Source organism: Drosophila miranda, chromosome XR (assembly GCF_003369915.1).
Source record: "Drosophila miranda strain MSH22 chromosome XR, D.miranda_PacBio2.1, whole genome shotgun sequence".
Taxonomy (NCBI): domain Eukaryota; kingdom Metazoa; phylum Arthropoda; class Insecta; order Diptera; family Drosophilidae; genus Drosophila; species Drosophila miranda.
This window is the reverse complement of record NC_046674.1, coordinates 11,491,969-11,512,922: the sequence shown is the minus strand read 5'-3', so window position 1 is coordinate 11,512,922 and position 20,954 is coordinate 11,491,969. Positions and strand designations below refer to the sequence as shown.

The following is a 20,954-nucleotide window of genomic DNA, read 5'->3' as shown; positions in this document are numbered from 1 at the left end:
CATTGAGGACTGAGTCTTTTTGCTTTAATTTGAGTAAACTTTGATTGAATTAAAATTCATAAAAGGGAACGCTCCCCATAACGGACGTAAATTAAGTTTTTCCTGCGCCAACCCACCCCACCTCACCCCTCTCGTCGCTGTTGCTGTTGCTGTCGCTGTCGCGTGTCCCTTGTCGACGCTTTTTGAGCAATTAAAATTTCTCTGTGCTCTTCTGTGTGCCATTTTTGTTATTGCTGTGGCTCTGAATGCATTTTTCAGCACTGAATGTTTTTCTCTTTGCCCACCCTCTTCTCTCTCTCTCTCTCTCTCTCGCCGTTTCTTTCTCTTTTTTTTTTTTAGTTTTTGTTCGCTTTTGCTTGTAAAATAAAAATTACGTATACGCCAACAACTTCAAATGGCGCAACATGGCGTATGCGTGATGTCGTTTTTGCTGTTGCTGTTGCTGCCATATTTCGCTGCACACCGGCTGCCATTTCCGCACCAAACAAAAGCAAACAGACCGAATGGTAGATACAGCTACAGCAACTGCCCTTCCACCATCCCCCCAGCCCCAGCCCCACCCTCAACCCTTTGCCGCTTGCCGCTTGCCGCTTGCCACTTGCCCCTCTCCCTGCCGTTGCTCCTGAAAGGGCCGCGCATACGAGTATCTATAAAATACGCAATTACAACATGTTGCCGCAGTCGCCGTTGCCGTTGCTGTTGCCGTTGCCGTTTCTGCTCTCGTTGCTGTGGCTCGCTTTATGAATTTATACATAACCCGCCGCAGCTGCAACCACCCGCACTCTCACCGTATTCCCCGTTGAGCGCACACGCTTTGTTGCATCCACTCAGCAGTTGCCATTAGCGGAATGGAGAGTGGTGCGACTGCGACTGCGACGGCGAACCAGAGTGTGGCACTGCCACGGAAACAGATATCTTTGATATGGTAATGCCTAGATGCTCTAAAAATGTACTCCCTTGCAAGCGGCCGATCAGCGATACATCCATTCCTCAATCGAAACCAAATTCCACCCGAGATCTGCTCTCCGGAGATCTGGTCTCCTCTCTCTCCACTTGGATGCGATGCCATTCCTCGCAAGAGAAAGAGTAGATGCCGTGGCACCTGGCCAGCACCTCCAGGGCTGCCAGCTCGTTAGGCATTGGTTTGTGCTGCCGTTGTGCTCCTCTTGGCTCTTTTTATTGTCACTCGTTTTGTTTTTGTGCAGTCAGCTCCTCCTCCGAATGGCAAGTGCCGCATGGGGTATAGTGGTGCACACCGGGGCACACCGGGGCACACGGGGGCACACCACGGCACACCAAGGTACTCATGAGTTATGCCCGGCGATATGCGCGAACTAAGTTAGTTTTGTATATTTTATGTGCAGTTAAGCGTTTTGCATTCTGCATTCTGCATTCCGCATCCTGGAAACAGGTGTCGAGGGGGCTGGGCCGGGGCATGGGAAAAACTCTGCATAAAATATCTGTGCGTTGGGGGAAGGGCTTCTGCCTGGCAGCATGTGATTGTGAGTGCTTAATTGGTATCAAGTTGTTGGCCCAGAGGCCCAGGGAGCCGGAGCCGGAGCAGGAGCCGCCGTCAAGTGGTTGGCAATAGTTTCATGCACGGCAGGGCGCTCAAGTATTGCGGGCAGGATACACGAGGCGTGTGAATGGTTGGGGAGTGGGTGGCGGGTGGCGGGTTGCGGGTTGGTTTATTGATCCTCAAATGAAAAAATTAAGCCTCCACCTCTTGATCAGCCAATATATCGAGGGGAGAAATCAGCGAAAAGCCTGCGAACCGAATACGATAAATGAAAGCAGTCAAAAGACCGAGTGTGGGAAACGGTAGAAGAAATATTAAATCTACTCGAGTGCCACATACTGTGGCAAATGGCAGATGGGGGGGGGGAGCGGTCTGCTGTGCGGCAGAGAAGGAAGGCGAGTAGTACATGAAGTAATTGGAGCAATAAAACCAGAAAACCGTGTGAATAAAAATAAAGAAATGCTTCGACAACGCGGAGGATGGCTGATGGAGGATTCTGGGGCCAGGTCCTGCTGGATCCTGCTGCATCCTGGCAGGTACTAAAGTAACAGGAATCAAAATAATAAATCAAAATTGTGTGTGTGTGTGTGTGTGTGTGTGTGTGCAACAGCACCCAACAGTTGGCAGGCAGCACCGACTTCCTCCTGCGCCAAGTCTTGCCACTACACGGAGCCGCACAGAGATGCGAGCGTGACTCACGACGGCGCCACACAAGCTCTTGGCAGCGGGATCTCGTGACAGAATCCCTGCTCCGTGCGTCCATCTTCAGGATGTTCCTATGCCTCGCTGGCTGCCTGCCGCTTCCCCGCACCACTTTCAAGTTGTTAAAAATTGCAAATAAAATAAACGGGGATGGAGTAGGAGTGCACGACTGCCACTGCCACTACCACTGCCACTACCACTGCCACTACCACTGCCACTGCCACTGCCACTGCAGAATGTGGCATTTGATTTACGTTTGCAATTGCTCGAAGCTGTTAAATAGCGCAGCTCCTCCACTGGCATCCAGGCATCCCGGTATCCCGGCATCTCGGTAGGAGGATGCCTTGCTCCCACCGTGGCTGCTCGCGGTTCGCTCTGTTAATGATCAAGTGGCGTCCTGACTTGCTTGTGCCACGGTGTGGCAGGGGCGGCCACCGAGGCAGCTGCGGTGGCTGGCAGTTTAAAGTTGTCGGTTAGTTGCCTCAGATCTCGCCGAGGCGTCGCCGTTGCCATTGCCACCGCCACCGAAATGTACGAGCAGCTAATGGCGTGTGGAAATCAATGAGAGTCGAAGCGGAATTTTATAATTTATGGCGGCGCAAAATTATGGGGTATTTTCAATGGAAATTAAGGGATTTTCATGTACTGAAATTACACAAAAACAAAAAGGACCTTCTGATCCGCCGCGGCTTTGCACGTTTCACTTTCACTCTCTCTGCCTCTCTCCCTCTTTCTGTGGCGACACTTGAAATATTTTTTAATAATTCCACAGGCATATCATTTTGATTAACCATCCGGCGAGTGCATCGCAGCGGAGCCGCGGAGCCCCGGAGCATGGGGTCCCGTAGGGCCTAGGGGCTTGGGTTTCAATGGCAGTCCTCGACATTCCGGCGTGCATTCCCCGGGTGAAAATTAGCGTTTTTTCGCCGCTCTGCTCGGCTTACCGATGAGAGAGCGTGTGATGCCTCTCATGTTGCACGTATGACAGGTTCGGCCTTTGGCTTGTTGGCGGTTGCATGTTTAATTACTCGCTCGCGCTCGCGCTCCGCTGGAAAAGTGGGTCAGGAGCAGGGTAGGAGCATGGTCTGTATGTGCTCGTAATGCGGCGTAGAGTGTTGCACAGTGGCATGGTGGCGGTACGCCTGACAGGCCATAGCATTTGCAGCACTTAAAACGCCATAAAGTATGCAACAGAATGCTGACAAAGGGCGAACATCGCGAGTGTCGAGCATTTTTCCATAATAATTCAAATGAGATTTAAAGTCTTGCTCTGGCTCTGCCACACTCTGCCACACACTCGCATAGTGGCACTCACTCCCCCCAATGGACGGAGGGCACACGGTGGCGGCGCTGCAAAGTATGCAACGATTTATTTAAATAACATCCAACGTCTTCCTCCGCTCGTTGCTTGTTGGCGGTGGTGCCACAAATGTAAGCACTTCTCCGAGCACAGAGATAAGCAACACAATGCGCCATTTGGAGGATTTTCGCCAGGGACAGTACTCAGAGTACAAGCAGAGAGGGACCCCGAGTCGAGGGGCAGCCTTGCAGCACAGGCAAACAACAAAGACACGGCCCGATAGAGGAGCACACACACATAGGCAGGGCGGGTGGGGGCGTAGTGCGGGAATTCCCCTAATGAGGTTGCCAAAACCAGCACAGAAACACCAAAACGATCTTCCTCGGGGGCTGAAGGTGAAGTGTGCTTAAGCGGGATTATGAAATGGTAAATGATATGGGTGTACAGAATACCATGCGGATAAAGCGCACCTTTTTATTGGCATTCCCCAATCCTGAAACTATTTATATCAAATCCCCAACGAAATTGAAATCACATTCCCATTTCATGGCCTTCATTATCCATTGGACCGCACCCATAAAGGGGCGCGCAACAGCAAACAGAGCAACCCATAAAACAACATTTCAAACTTAACTTAATTAACAATTTTTATAGCCAGCCAGCGAGCGAGCCAAATTTTTACAGCCGACAAAATCCAAAACACAGCAAAAAATGAAAACGAAACAGAAACAGAAACAGCAAGAAAAAGGCAACCAATTTAAGCGGCTTACGGGCCCGACCCGGCCACTGCAGGGAGCGAGCCACCATCGCCATTCGACTCGATACCGAATCGGAGAGTCCAGGTCCAAGCTTGCCACGATTTGGGGCAGGGAAGCAAGAAATGCAGGAATAAAAAGCCCGCGCCATCGGCGTATACCGCAATAAATACCGCACAATAAAAGGAAATCTATAAAAAAAAAAAGTGACAGTGATAGGCCGCACTGCCAGAATACCCTGTACATGGAATGGAATGGCTCTGCCATCTGTCACATTCTGCGGATCGAAACGAGCAAACTCCTCGGCGGGAAGGGTGATCAGAGGCCAGGAGTACAGCTCCCACGGATCCCGCACGCAAAGCAAAGCCTGATTTTTACCCAAAAGTTTTTCAATCGATTTTCGCTCCGCTTTTCCTCCCTTTTTTGCATACTTCACACCATTGACGAGCCTGCGGGCTCTGCCAGGCCCAGCCAGGCCCTACCAGGCCTTGCCCTGCCCTGCCCTGCCGTAGCCCCAACCCCTTGAGTTTTTCCCGCAATCAGAGGCAAACCAAATGGAAAGCGAGCGAAAATACCCGACACTTTATTTTATTACATTTTAGTGGCGTGGAGCGGCCTGCCCCAAAATGCCATGACACGGCCATAAAGGGGCGCGACAGTGCCGAGATCCTCTTTGGCCAGAAATTGGGTATTCATTAGTTTGTTTGTTCGGCTTTCATTAGCTGGCGATGCTACGAGTGGAGCTGAGATCGGATCCACTAGACCTCCCTTCCATTGCTGTCCGTGTGCCTGGCCATGGCAGTGGCAGGGGCAGTGGCAGGGAGCAATGGCAGGTCTGCACGTTGCTAGTCATCGATTTAAAACTAATTAGCAATAAGTTGCATTCTTATGGCCGAAAGGCAGACGCAGACGCAGACGCAGAGGCAGATGCAGACCCGGCCACAGGCACAGTGGTTCGGCTCGTGGAAGTTGGCGGAGCTTGAGAGCCCCCGTTGCAACGTCTGGCACTCAATGGTCCCACTGTGGCACTCAACTAGTTTCCGTTATAATTGCAGCAGACACATAAATAGTAAACTGCAATAAAATGCGAGCGCGGGGCAGGCAGGGTCATAAAAAGCGCGAGGAGCTCATGGGGCGGCGCATGGGGCACGGGGAGTGGTCCTTACCAAAGGGTCAGAGGTCGGTCTGAGAGGTGGCTATCAAAAAAGTTGGTAGCAGCGCTTTTGGCATAAAATAAAAGCAAAATGTTGTAAAACGATTGCAAAGTGAGATTGGAAATTACCGACACATAAACACAGATACACACACACACAAACAGTGCCTCCTGCCAGGAGGTACACACACACACACACACATACTCGTAGATGAACGTGCAAAAATTACATCAGCCTGACATGCAAACAACGTGGCAGGCAGAAGGGGACTTAGATGAGGCTGCTGCTGGTGCTTCTGTTGCTGGTGCTGCTTCTGTTGCTGCCTCTTTGGGTGGCAGACACTTTGCACATTACAATGCAATTATTTCGGGCTGCTTGAACTGGAAGCAACCACCAGTCCATGACGTGCACTGATTGCCAGAGCTGTGGAGTAGCAAACGTCCACCCCAAAGGCCCAGGCCAGACCCAGACCCAGAACCGGAGCCAGAGTCAGAGACCCAGTCCTCGTCAAAGACACCCTCACACGAAGGGTTAACGATCGACGGGAAATTAAAGCGAAACTGAACGAAGCGAAATTGTAGTGGGGCGCCACCCCACCCCACCCTCAGCCCTCCACCCGCCATCCTGCGCTCCTGACGTTCGCTCGAAAACTAGCAACAGCCACTGTGCTGCACTTTGAACTTGACTGACGTGCTGAAGAGCGGCCCAGACTCGACTTGACTCGACGAGAAGAAGCGGGACGAGAGGCGGGACGAGGCGGGACGAGATGGGACGCGAGTTGGCTGGCCGTATCGCGTGCTCGAAATAATTTTCGAAAAATGCCTCGTTAATGTTTCTATTAACGGATTAGAGAGCGCAGCGAACGTTGGCCACGTCAATCAGGAACGAGTAGCAGGGATCCAGGGGCACCCTAGTTGACTTGCCACGTACATACGTCAGTCAGTCAGTCAGTCAGTCATTCAGTCATTCAGTCAACGCGTGTTGGGGATTTGGATTATTTTGTGCCTGTTGTTTTTTTGTTTTTGTTTTTGTTTTAAGTTTCAGTTTTAGTCACACGTTAGTCCGTCGCTCGTTTGCTTTTGTTGTTAGCACATTGACACGTTTTGCATAAATTTGCATTCAAATATGTCATGCCGCATAAATTGTGGAATGAGGTTTCATTCTTCGTGTCTGATTGAAGGCCGTTCCGCAGCCTGAAAAGTGGAAAAGCTGAAATAATAATCATTTCCCAAGTCTTGGCATGTGTTGCATGTGGGGGGGCATTAGTGGAAACTGCCGATAGGAAACCTGGGCTACCTGGGCTACCTGGGCCGGATCTTATGCATGATGAGATCTCCGCTGTAATCCATTGCCATAATCTCGGGGGAAAAGTCAGGGAAACCTCGCTAATTAGCACAAAATACTTAAAACAGGCAACACACAAATGTAAAAGCATTAAAAAAGAACCCATTTAATGGCATTTTTACTGCATGCCTTGGGGCTTTCGGGCCAGGTGGCGGTGGCTTCAACCTGGCTCCGGGCAAGGGTCAACTGCCAGGGGCAGGAGGGTTTTTTGGGGCCAGAGAGCGAAACGAGAAAACATTTGCATACTTTTTGGCAGTTTTAAATTATTCAAAGAGTGCACACAAAAGCCGAGCGGAATGTGGGTGGCCAGGGGCGGGCAGGGATGCGGCATAGGCAGAGGCAGAGGCGGAGGCGGAAAGGCATCAAAAGCCGGCAGTGCCACGCCCACGCGGCCCGGAACCGTTGGCAGTGACAATTAAGCTGCACTCAAATTGCTTTTGGCCCCAGCTCTCCCTCTCTCTCTCTCTCTCTCCCTATCCCCTTCCCCTGCCCACTGTCACTGTCTCTCTTTCGCGCTTTTCCTGTTGCCGCCTGTTCGCCCGTAAATATGCAACAAGATTTTTATTTAAACGCCACTCCATTTTTAAATCAAATCCCGACACCAGGCCGCGAGCCTTGCCGGCTCTCTCTCTCTCTCTTTTTCGCACTCGCTCTCGGCCCCCCCCTCCCCTCTATCACTCTCTCTATCATTCGTTGGCTTTTCTTTTGTTTTTTTTCTCTGCTTTTAATTTTCATCTTGTTTACTTTAACGTCATTTTCAACTCTTCGGTGTTTTCTTGAGCACTTTTCGCGCGTCCTTTGTCCCGGCACCACACTTGGAGCCCATTGTCCCATCCTGGTACTCGTACTCGTCATTGTCGCTCGCGTGTGTCGTCTCCTTCGTCGTCGTCGTCGTCGCCGTCGCCGTTGTCCTCGTCGTCATCGTTTCCTTCGTCGTTTGCTCCTTGCGCTGCTCGTGAAGTGGCACTCATCCGCACTCTTAAGCCCTACTGAATTCCTTTTATCCCTAAAATAAATATCTTCATCCACAGCACGCTGCTCAGCCGCCGTGCATCTTTGTTGCTGCTCCTCCTGGGGGCTTTCCCCCAGCCAGCGGGGGACGCCGAAAGCTGCCATTGTCTGTCTTCTGTGTTCTCTGCTCTGCCTTCCAGTCTCCACTTCATCATCTGCTTTATACTTGAGCGCTCTAAAAGATTTTTAATAGAGTTCTAAGGCGACACTTTCGATTGTCTTTGTGTGCAGCTTGTGTGGAAATTAAGCCTGACGAGAGCTGACTTGAAGGCGAGCAGGAACTGATTTCCCTGGACCTGGACGTGGACCTGGACCTGGACGTGGACGTGGACTTGGACTTGGACCCTGGGGGAAACATACGTAATACGTAGACGAGTACTCGTATTAGCATCTTCTGTCAGTCAGTCAGTCAGTCTGCCTGTCCGTCCGTCTGTCTGTCCGTCCGTCTGTGGCGTTCCAACCGCTTCATTTGTGTTGGCCAGAGAAAGGATACTGCTGCTGCTACCCAATCCTCACCAATTGATGTAATGCTTCACCCCATTTCTCTTCCTCTCTTTCACATACCAATACCAATGACATTATAATGATGACAATTGGGGGCCAGGAAGGGTTCGGACCTGAGGGTGGGACCTAAAGGGATTCGATTCTGTCTGTTTGGGAAATCAGAAAAGCACAAAATGCCAATGAAGAGACAAAGCGAGTGGGAAGCAAATCAAATGTACCGCAAAACTGAATGGAGTCAACAGAGGATGCCAATGCCAATGCCAATGCCAATGCCAGTGCCAGTGCCAGTGCCGATGCCGATGCTGGCTCTGGACTAATGGACTGAGAGGCAGATGATGATGCGAGGAGCAAGAAGCGAGGCACACACAGGACATGAGACAGGCGGTATACCCAGAGTCTGCCCCGAGGGTCGAGTGAGAGTGACAAATAAATTGGCGATTCCCATGGGTACAGCGCTACCGGGTCGGGGACTGGAGTTCGTTTTGTGATTGGGATTGCAGCACTTTTCATTGTTCTTGTATTTGGGTGTTTCTGGGCGTTTTTGGGTGCTTTTGGGTGCTTTGGGTGTTGCCTGGTACGAGCGATTGTTAAGCACATAAGTTGAAATATTCCAATTGAGTAACTTTCATTATTGCAACAACAACGACAACAGCAACGACATCAGCAACGACAACAGCAACGACAACAACAACGACAACAAAGTGCACATTTTGTATAAATAAAACAATGACAACGATTTCAACTCATTTAAATTCTGTGCTGTAATAAATTTGCCTGCATAATTTCTATAGATACGAAAAGTTCCACTCTCCCTCTCTCCGCTCCCCTCGTTCTGTCGGCCAGGACATTGTTTAGTTTGTTTAGATGTAGACTCGGAAAGTGCCGGACTGAATTTTCAATATATTTTCTGCATTTTAAATGATTTTCATGTCACAAATTTCAAATTCATTCGCACTCGTTCCGGAGAAGCAAGGGCAGGGGAAAGGTAAAACACAAGTTAAATTACAGAGAGTTCTGGGTTGAACTCTTTAAGTGCCCAGACCCGGGACACAGGACACGGGAGGAGGCAGGAGGCGGCAGGAGGCAGGCTCTTCCTGGACCATAAGTCAACGATTACAAATTACTAGCTGCCCGCTTTTGCTACTCCGTTTTCCATTTTCCATCGTGGAGTCGGACTCAGACTCGGAAGCGGCATCGGCATCGGCATCGGTATCGGTCTGGGTGCCAACTAATTAAAAGGCTGCAAACCCGCGCTGGTATTGGGCACAGAGCGAGGCGGAAGACAAGGACAACTAAACAGGGAGGAGCGGAGCACCAGGCTGTGATTTAATTAATTTCAATGCATAACGTCAACTGTGAAACCGGAACCCAAACTCAGCACAGAACCCAAAACCCGTAGAGCCCCAATCCCGAACCAGACCCATGGCCATAGCAGGAGCCGGAGCCAGAGCCGGAGCCAGAGCCAGTCAAACTTGACACCAAAAACCAGACCCGAGCAAGAGATAGAAGAGCCGAAACAGCAGAACAGCACAACAGCCTCAATTGGACGGACGGAGGAAGGACGATTCCAGAGCCAGCGACCAGACAACAACTGAACTGGAAAATTAAATCGAGTATAATTTTTCTGGTGACATTCTGCTTTAAATTTTGATGCCATTAACAACAAAAACAACGCACTAGCTCTTATGGGGAAACGGCAATACAATCCTTAAAGTTTTGGCTGTTCCTCCGTGACCCTAACCCTGCCACTGCCCCTGCCCCTGCCCCTGTCCATGGCTTCTCCCCAGGGCTGTAAACATTTTTCCGCAACATTGCGTTCTGACTTTAATTAGCATTTTTGCATGACCAGAAACAAGGGAAGGGAAGGGCTGCTGCTGCTGCTGGTGCTGCTTGTTCCTGACTACTGAGCAGGACTCTGGTCTTCAAGTTTCCCTTCTAGTGAGATATCGTGCCGAGGAGAAATTTACATTTTCCATTATGCCCGAAATTGTGTTGGTCTTTATTTAAAGGCAAACGCTGTACTAGGCTCCAGGGCCTAGCACAACGAATTCCAGAGTGACAAACGAAATATAAATGGGCAGTGGAATTAGCTGGGACCACGTGTGCACGCCCGGAGGAAATGTGAGGGAAGTGCCTGAGAAAAGGGCCCTGCATGAATCCACAGTATTCAGTACTCAAGCCTTTTCAATGCCTTCGATCATCACGGATCAGATTTGGAGCACTGCACTCCTTTGAAATCTCTGAAATGACTCAAAACATAATAGTACGGAGTTCGTGTGCCTTCGGCTGAGCACTGTAAGCAATTCTAAAACATATATTGCTCTCTTATTTGGAGCAAAATGTTCTCTTGTCATATCTGAAATTAATTTTGTTCAGTCTAAAGCAGAAAGCATATACAGACATATTATCAGAAAATAAAGTAGGGAGTGAGCGAGAAAAAAAACCGAAATTTACGGATTTGAATCAGTAAAAACTACGATACGTTTATCGATTTTTTGGGCGAGCGACTCGATGTAATGAGAAAGCTGAGACGCCGATCCTAAATGGGCGAATGAATCGAATACCGAATATACTCGTACTACACAGCAAGAAATCCATGTACACCTTTACCACTCAGCGCACAAATACCCCGTATATAGGATATGTATAGTATGTCGATCTGGACGATAAACCAAACTAATCTACCCATTCCCCTTCCATTTCTTCTTCATTTAAATAGCCATATTCTATAAAAAATAGCTGTGTATTTAAAGTGTTTTTTTTAACTCCAAACTAAAATTAATCATATATTTTTTATTTACTTTCAGGTAAGTGACGATCTTCATTCGAAACTGTTTTCGCAGTAAGTGATTAATTCAATTAATTATTATAAATATCAGACAGGGGGGACAGTGCCATGTTTTTTCCACTGGCTGGCTGCAAATTTGGCATTTAAATTATAGGAAAAATTATAGCATACCCCAAATCTGGCCCAAAATTTTCGGCCAAGTCAGCGTAACTAAATGCCTCAAGTGGGCGGTTGATTTTTGAGCGGGGGCGTGTCCCCTGACTGGTGTTGACACCAACTGCGTAGAGAGGAAATCCAACACTAATAACGCCTAATGGGACTTCCCCCAGCCCCTCCCTGCTCATCCCACCACTTGCCATGTCATTTATTTTAAGCAAAGCTAAAAAAAAAAAAAACAGAACAGAACAAAAATGAAAAGCAAAAGCGAATTTCATGTAAATTAATTTTTTCTCGTCTTTTCCTCTTAGTGTAATTTTTGTTTTTTATTATCTTAGCGGCGAATTTGAGCTGCGGTCTTGGTTTTATGGGCCTCCATCCAGAGCCCGGATCCAATCTTTGTCCTCCACTCTCCCTCTCCCTCTCTCGCTCTCTTTTTTGAGTATATTAAAGTATATTTTGTTGAGGATTTTTGACTTTCGTGTCATTTATGCGCGAAATTTATCACCTAAGTATTTCTTTTATCATCGCTGGATGTCGGCCCTGTTCAAGGGCGTTGATATCATTACTGGTTACTGGAGGATGGTGAATGGAGGATGGTGGACAGACAGGGGCCTTGGTGGGTCTAGGGCCTAAACGATTAAAGGAAAATTGCTGGACTTTCGGGTCATTAGCAGAGGCTCTCGTTTTCCCCGTTGCCGCTTTGCCTCTCTTCAATTTGCTTTGAATTTCCACCAGAGGGCAGAGGGAAAGCGAGTGAAAGTGTTTTCGACGCCTCGAGGCCATTCTGGCACTTGAAAGTGTGAAAAACACAAAGAAAAAAAAAAACGAGAGCGGCAAGGATAATCCCTGCTAACAAGCCGCCAAACTCCTTTGGCCTCGCTCTATCCCCGTTTCCAATTAAAAACTACAGAGCTCACACACACACATCCATAAGATACAAATTAAGAAAACCTGTCGCAATAATTCTCTCCGCGAGCAAGCGAGTATCAGGATCTGCAACCCTCCACACCCCAGGCCCCCGGCAGGACACGCGACTCTCGGGATGTCTTTCGAAATTCGACAAAAGCCAAAACCGTAACAAATCGCATTTAAATTTACCTGCCAGGGGGGGGGCTACTGCCGACACAGCAATATAAGTGGAAACAGGACCAGAACGGGGACGGGCAAGGGGACGGGCAAGGGGATCAACCACCAAAAAGGATGCGATAATTTATAGCGTTTCATTTGGTTGTTCGCTCGCTCCCCGACCCCCGATTTTGCTGTAAATTCTAATTTAAATTTCCCAGCTACAGAACGGGATCCGAGAACGAGAACGAGAATCGCTGCGACAGCCTGCAAAACAATAAAAAATATATTTTTATTTATGTGGCTTAATTTGTAGAGCGTGCAGAACAGCAACAACAGCAGCAGCAACGTCTATAGCCGTGCTATGGCGCTGCTCATTTCAGATTCATTTCCATATCCTCGCACTCCTGGCCGAAGGCGAGAACAACTGAGAGCGCCATACGGCAGGAGATTCGGACTATCGGATACCCGCTAGCAGGGTCTTGGGTCCTTCTCCACCTCTGCCAAGGAGGGACTGAGCATACCCTCTGTTCTTTGCGTGTACAGGGTATCGCCAGCACCAAGGTGCAATTGCCAGTGCCCCTTGCAAGGATTCTCAAATGTTTTACACACAAAAATGTTTATTCCCTGCTCTTTGTTGCGTACAATTAGTTTGACAACAACAGCAATAGGGATCGTGGTGGGTAGGGGCGGGTAGGAGAAGGGCTCTGGGATTCCCCACTGCAGTCGCATAAAACAAAAGCGAATGACAATTTGAAAAAGGACAACGGAAGGGACGAAAAGGGACGCAAAACGAGAAAAGTCCCTCCACCAAAGGTGACTTTTAATGCCTTTTGTGTGGCTGTTGTTGCTGTCGTCGTTGCTGTTGTGATTGCTGCTGGTTTGTCGCACACACACAACAAACACGTGTAAGGGTTAAGGGGGTGACAAATTGAAGCACCCAACCACCCAGCCACCCAGCCACCCAGCCACCCAACCCCATCCACCCCTAGCTGTAGTGGCAGTGCTTTGTCATGGCCTCGATTCCGTTTTTGTTTTCGTTTTCCATTTTAATTGTTAAAATTATTGCATGCAACAAGGCAGAAGAGTGGAAAACTGTAACAAGCTTGCTAGATTGCACATCAAGTGCCCCTTCAGGTGGCATGCGGCATGCGCCATGTGACTGTAATAAAAGTTTTTCCCACAGCCCTGCCACAACCGATTTGCAAAAAGGGGCTTCCATGTTGCAAAATGCGCAAAGATGACCGAATTTCGAAGTATTGCACATCAGGATATTCTACGATTAATTCACTTAACTTCAGATATGATTTGGTGACCCCGAAAGCGGATTTGCCCCCAAACCTTCTCCTCCTCTGGACAGTCCTCGTGACATGCTGCAACAATAGAAAAACTGTTGTAATAACATAACTTTTCTAATCAACCTGCTGGACTCTGGCCCTGCTGCTCCTCCCTTGCCAACCGGCTGATGCCATGTAAGTTTATTAAAATGATGTCCTGCAGATATATGCAGACACTCGTCGGGAGACAGAAGGACCCGAATGGATTGGCTGTGATGGGATGCCATGGGATCGGAATCAAATGAATCGAACGTTGTGTCGACTAATGTCCGAGAGCTGACAATCGAAGCGGAGAGCATTAAAAGACTAAGCCGTGCCCAAGGAAAACTGTCAAGGCAAACAAAATGGAAATTTGAATAGGAATAGCAAGAAGTTTGGGGTTATGTGAAGGTTCGATTCGATTCGTTTCGATTGGAGCTGAGTGGAGACCGGAGACCGGAGACCAGAGACCAGAGACGAGGGCGTCAAGCTGACAAATCAAGCAAAGTGAAGAGCCAGTGTTCGCTCCCCTTGTAGCTCTCTGTTTTTCCACTTTCCCACTCAAATGAAAATGCATTTATTTATAAAGCAAACGACAAAAGTCCCAAGTGCCAGGGACAGGGCCAGAGACAGGGACAGGGCCAGAGACAGGGACAGGGCTGGAGCAACAGGATATATGTACGAGTGTACCAGTGTACGAGTATCTGTATCTGTAAATGTATCTCTGTCTCGTATCCGTATCTCGTACATGGCACAAATGCAAAACTGCATTTGCTGGTTACCTATTGGCAGGACACACCCATCGAGTGCCTTCCCCCTGCGGTGCCCCTTTGGTTGTGGGGCCTGTTGCCAATTTTATTGACAACCCTACAATCGTGGGTGGTGCTGGTAACCCTTTTTTCCACTGCCCCCCCTCCCCACCGTCCTTCTTCCTCGACCGCCTCCTTCGCCCCATGTGGATCCGGATGGAGTTGGGTTGCATTTTGTGACAATGTTTATTTAGATTTTGCTGCTGCCAATTGCTGACATTGCAATTTCTATTCCACACACACACACACACAGACGGCACACAGATACGATGTGCTGCGTGTGCAGTGTGCAGCGTTGCATTTCATTATACACTGGCAGAAAACATTGAGAGACATGATTAGCGATGGAGAAATATACCCTTCTGCCTTCTTCCTTGGAGTTTCTCATCCGACTCGAAAGGAGTCTCATTTTATGCGAGTTTATGCAAGTATCTTTGCATCTGCAAGTGCATCTGTATCTGTATCTGTACTGGATGTCCTTCAGCTCGTTTCGCTTCTGCGGTCTTCTGTGTGTATGTGCTGTACTTTTTGGCATTTTAATTTCAAATTGTCAATTGGATTTAAGTACACTCGACAGCAACAACACCAGCAGCAGCAGCAGCATTGGCTGTGGCAGCATCAGGGGGCAGGGCTACGTGTAGTACACACACATACATATGTGGGCTCTGATTGTCTTCATCGCTCCCTCAACGCAAATTTGGGGAAATTGTTTGCCTATTATCAGAGACCAAAGAAACCAAAGTCAGCCTTGGTCTCAGCCGCAGCCCCGAGGAGGAGGAGAAGGAGGAGTTGGCCATAAAATTTGATTTTAAAATGTGTCAAAAGTGCTTTAAATGTGACAAAATTTGATTATGGCCTTTGTTGTTTTGCGTCCTGGCATCTGGCATGCGAGTATATGGCATTTTGATTGCTGGGCGCCACTGAGACTCCTCTGAATGGGAATTACTTGGGCATTAAGAGCATCTGATCCGCCCACAGAGGCAGATTCAGGGGCAGAAGCCGAGGCAGAGGCAGATTCAGAGCCATACTCGTATGCACAAACGCAGCTCCAATTAAGTTAATATTATTTTCCCTGTTGATGGCCTGCCATCGAATTTCAAATCAACGAATTCCAGAAATGGAATGGAATCATAATCTAAACAAAGCTTAGCTGCCAGACCCAAATGCAATTGATCGAACATTCAGCGCTCTGAATGGGTATGGGGGGGGGGCTCCCTGCCACAGCTGGAAACTGGCGTTGACTGTTGCCACTGACGATTTTGTTGCAATTACTCGCACCCAATGTTTTTGCAGCTCTTCGCTGGTGGTGTCCATTCATGTGTTGTTTGCGCCGCCACCCGATGATAATCAGGCAGCCGACAGTCCACAGCCCACAGTCCACAGCCCACAGCCAGGAGCTCCTCTTTCGGTGGGAGAGAGTTGCCGGGGAAGTATTTGCAATTAGTGTCAATTAGCCGGGGGTTTTTAGTTATGGCCCAGAATGTTTATGCAGTTGGTAAATACACAATGGACGGATGAGTGAACGAATGAATGAATGCATTCTCTGGGCTGATTGTGGAGGCCCGTAGGCCTGGAGGCTTGAAGGCCCGGAGACCGGAGACCTGCTTTATATTCCCATCACAACCGAGTGGTGTACCCATGTGTGGGCTTTCAGAGTTATTTGTGCCGTTTTATGATCTATTCGCCAAAAAATTAATATACCAACTCTCCCCAGACAAGAGGGATTTGCGTGTCCGTATCCGTATCCGCATCCGTAATCCAGGCCCCACCCCCCAAGTGCACTCATTATATATGCCAGGAGCAAGCTGAACAGCTGACGCATTGCTGCCGGGAGAAGGACCCGGACCCGAACCAGAACCCGGTCCCGGTCCCGGACCGAAAATCGCATTATAAAGGTCTTCTTCTAGCGTTCGCCGCACCGAACCCTTCAGAACAGAGCTGTGCAAAATATGCGCTCCAGGACGAGCCCTAGCCGGCGCCCTACCCCTTGCCGCATTTGCCACGCAATTTGAAAACTTGCCAAAAGACAGACGAGGAATAGAACGGGGACCAGGCCAAGGATGAGGACAACAGCGAAGGATATTTTGCAAACAAATAATAAAAATCCAATTTTACATTTAATCACGCGCTCAGTCAAACAAAAAAAGGGAACTGAAAAGGGCAGAAATAAACTTTCGACAACGGCTGCCGTGTTGTCGCCCAAAGGACATGCTGCTCTCAGGCATCAACCCCCAGCCTCCGCCCCTGCCCCAGCCTCCTACTCGCAGCATCGCAGCCCCTTCCAACCATTTATTCATTCGTTCATTCATTCATGCAGCCCCTTGCTCGAGGGCTCAAGGATCAGGGCTCAAGACTCAAGGCTCAAGGTGACTCAAGTATTTTGCTTAATTTATTGCATTTTCTACGCTAAAATGCGCAAAAACTTTTACCCGAGCCCCTGAAAATTAGGCTGCTCAACGGATCCGAAATGCCCGACTCCTGGTGCTTCCTGTGTGCCTCCTCCCGAGGCCTCCTCCTGTGCATCCTGTGCGTCATTATAAATTTAAAAAGCGTGTTAAAAGGGGTGCAAATGCCAGCCTCCTGCCCAACCTGGACTCGGCTCGACCCCAGCCACACCCCGCCCCGACACACAATAAATTTCATTTTTCATCATTGCAATTTCTGCGCGTAATTTTTCGTACATGTCGCACATAATTCATTCCCCAGGCAGCGTGCTACAGTGCGGCGTGCTACAGTGCGGCGTGGTGCGGTGCGGTGCGGTGTCGCCTGCGACATATGGATTAAGTGCCGTGAAACGGTCTCCTTTTATCCCAATCTCCGTTGAAAAATTAACACTCGCTCTTGGAGTGCTTCCAGGATTCATCTCCGTTTCAATGGGAACGTGGCACTTGTTTTGCATTAGCTGCAGATCCGATTGGGGGAAGGGGATTTCGATTTCCCCTTCCGGGTATCGGTATCATTGCAGCGGCTTAGCCTTCAGCTCGGTGTAACTTTCCGTGGAGCAACTTCCCGTGGAAAATCTATTTGAATTCAGATGGGTTTGCCCATCCACACAGAGAATCCGATTCCTCCGATGGCCATGATGCAAATGTCATCACAGTCTGTTGAGTGAATGAGGGACTGAATGGATGACAGACTGCTTTGTCTGACGTCACCGAACGAAATCATGACGCATATGATAATGACAATGATTGCACTCTCCCAGTCCCCCTCTCCAGCCCCACTTTCCCATATGGCTACCAGCTTTGGTGGGGCAGTCAGGCGAGAGTACGAGAAGGGGGCGTCATGTGTGATGACTATGAATGGAGATGGACAGACTGAGCAGAGAACTATACGAGGGCGGAGGCGGAGGTGGAGTCGGTGGGGTGGGCAAGCCAAAGCCAAACGAGACATGGATGTTACTTTTTACTGTCAGCCCCATCAGCAGCAGCAGCGGCAGCAGTCGCAGTGGATCCCAGGGAAGGACTTCCCTGTGACAGTCGTACAAGAAATACAAATTTGCAAAATAAGCAAGGACCAGGGCCCAGACCATTGTGAGATAAATGACGACATGCTAAGGGAAGTGTCAACTGATTGCGCTGAGCTAGGCAGGCGTAAAAAACACGACTGCGACTGCGGAGGTGGTGGGGAGGCGAGGATGAGGACGACGACTCCTGCACGTGACGTATACGCCTCGTTGTGCGTGTGATGAACGCACAGATCCCGCTGAAAAGGAGCCGGGAAGCAGGAAAACAGGGCAGCAGGGAGCAGCACTCCGACAATAAAACACAATAAAAAGAAATTATGAATAAATAATACGCAAAGTAGCAATAGCTACAACACCGGAAAAAAAAGGAACGAACGCGTCGGGAATTCAATGCAAAGCGGCGTCATCTGTTTATGATTTATATATTTTTTAATATTTGACTGAGCGACAGGCAGACAGACGGCAGGACGAACGGATAGACAGCCTGGCGACGCTATCTTTTTTTTTCTTTTTTTTTTTTTGGTTGCTTCAAAGGGAAGCCCCCGACATTTGTTATTCATGGGACGAAAATCAACGCCAAACAAAATCAGCCACCATTAGACAAGCATTTGTTCGGCAATTCCAGATTTAGCTCATTTCATTCTCATCTCCTTCCTGTTCCTGCTCCTGCTCCCGCTGCTCCTGCTGCTGCTCTTGTTCCTGGTCTGCTCCATTCACCTTCTCGACTTCCTTTCTATTTCGAGTTTCTTTTGCTAAATTTAATTAATTTTCACGCCATTTCCGCAGTGTCTGCGGAGCTGGGACTGGGACTGGGACTGGGCACTGCCTTGAAAGGATTCTCGCGCAAGGCCAGAAATTTCTCATTAGCAGCTGCTCGACCCAGAGAAAAAGCGCACAAAATGTTCTCTAATGAAATGTTTGCTCGCCACTCGTGTCACTCGCGCATCCGTTTTGGCCCAAGCGGCTGCTGCTGGGGGGAGGGGGTTGGGGAGTCCTGCCGGAAGTGGCGCTGAATGGAACGCATTGCCAGCCGAGCTGCTCCACTTCCGGCCAAACTCTGCGCCTTGATTAGTCTTAATTAGATTTCACCTGGACGGCGCCAAGCAAAAGAGTTGTGCGCCTCCCCCCGCCCCCCAAAGACCCACCAAAAGAAAAGTTAGAGCTCTCATCGAATGATCCTTTAATTCAAGACCTGTCACACATCGTCGATAATGAGGGATCGTATCCACTGCGTGTATTCTGTGAGTCGGGTGTAGACCAGCAGTCGGTTCTGACGGCAGTCGAGCTGGCTGGCAAAGGAGGCCACGCCGACGATCACCCGGAGGTCGCGCAGGACCAGGGGACTCCCCGAGTCGAGGAGACAGCTGTTGTCCCCTTCAGCCAGGGCGGTGCACATCATCGAGTCCTGAATGATGTGGCCGAAGCCACTCTTGCGGCAGAAGTGGTTGGACTTCGCCTCCACCTGAATGAGCCGCAGCTGGTTCGTGCTCATCTGGGCGACGTGGTGGCGCCCCCAGCCCGCCGAGTATGTCCACTCGTCGATGTAGGGCAGGCGGATCTTCTGGCTGGGCAGTGACACGGCTCTCACCCTGTCCGAGAACCTCACATAGCCCGTTCGGATGAGGGCCAGGTCGTGCTTGAAGTCCTTGTTCTTGGGACTGGTGTGGACGGCCTTGCTGGTGACGTGCTGCGTGAAGAGAGACTTGTCGCGCTGGTAGGCGCCGTAGTTGACGGCGATGTGGGACGCGTGCTTGGTGCACGAGGCCACCGTGACGACCCAGCAGTGGGCCAGAATGGCCCCCGCGCAAAACCAGCTGCCCTTCGTTCCCCTGAAGTCGATGGCCACCACGAAGGGCAAATCGGTCTCCATTACCTCGAAGCCCGCCTCGAACACCTTCTGCTTAATGTCGAGCAGCGGTACAAACCGTATAGGCACGGGCTTCAGAACCCGGTCCACTAACCCATCGCCCATCGCAAGGAGCCAGAGGCCCACCACACCGAAGAGCAGCAGTGTTTTCTTGTCCATGATTGATCAACGACTTGGGCCACCCAAAGACCTCCACTTGGCTTTTATAGCCCCTCGGACCGGACTCCGGACTCCGGACTCCGGACTCCGGACTCCCACTCCACAACTGGCCGACCAACTGCTGACAGTCGGTTTCCAGAACTCGTCTGGAAACTCGATGCCACCAATTCCCCTTTTGTTTACTTATGCAGCAAGACGGCTATTGATTTGCACTTGAGGTTTCTGGGAACTGCATATTTGTTGACATCAACAGCCGCGGAAACCGAACACAGCGATTCCACGCTCGGGATCGGCTCACATGCCATTTCCCAGAACTTAAGCCATCACCTCTGGGTGCTTTGGCATGGCAGATGATTGGCGTCCCACGTCCCACATTAATCTAGCGGGGAAGGGTTTGTCTCGCCTCACCCGAGAGTCACATTGGGAGCCCGATGGAGAGATGGAAATTCCTCCCACCGCGCTAGATCCAGCCATCCTTGTCTTTGTCTTGGCACAAATTGCAATAAACAGGTCCTTTTGAATCTCCTGCAGCTGTTCCACGCCGAAGGAAGCCCGCGTTAACCCAAAAATTATGGGCTTCAAATTAAATTTTCCGACTCCCATTGGCTGCCTGCCTGGTGTGTGGTGCTGGTGCTGGTTCTGGTCTCGTGTTGTTTTTATGGTTTATGAAGTGTTGCGAAAGTATCTACAGATATAACTGAAATAAAACGGAGTCAAGATACACACACACACACACATACAGAGAGAGGGTACATCGCACATCGCACTCGCTGCATCAGCAGAATGGACGGAACACTCGTACGGATTGGGGCTGAATGGAAATCAGGGTGTGGCGCGGGGCGCGGGGCACGGGGACGGAGACGGGGATGGTTGGCCACTTGTGAAACAACATGCAAAAGGATTTTCGTCGATTTTCGAGTGCTGTACTCTCGTATCTGTGCTCTTGCCACATGTGCTACGCGAACTGTTTCAGCCACCGTGCAACCCCACCCCCCTCCCACCCACCTCCTGGATAAACATTGGTGCCTCTTTCTCT

General features: G+C 49.7%; 1 protein-coding gene across 1 annotated transcript; it reads right to left on the bottom strand.

Moving 5' to 3' along the window:
* Positions 1-19,087: 19,087 nt before the first annotated feature.
* Positions 19,088-19,918, bottom strand: LOC108165368 (serine protease 1-like). Its single transcript, XM_017301404.1, has one exon. It carries the CDS (start codon positions 19,916-19,918, stop codon positions 19,088-19,090), a length of 831 nt encoding a protein of 276 aa, XP_017156893.1.
* Between the last annotated feature and the right edge of the window lie 1,036 nt (positions 19,919-20,954).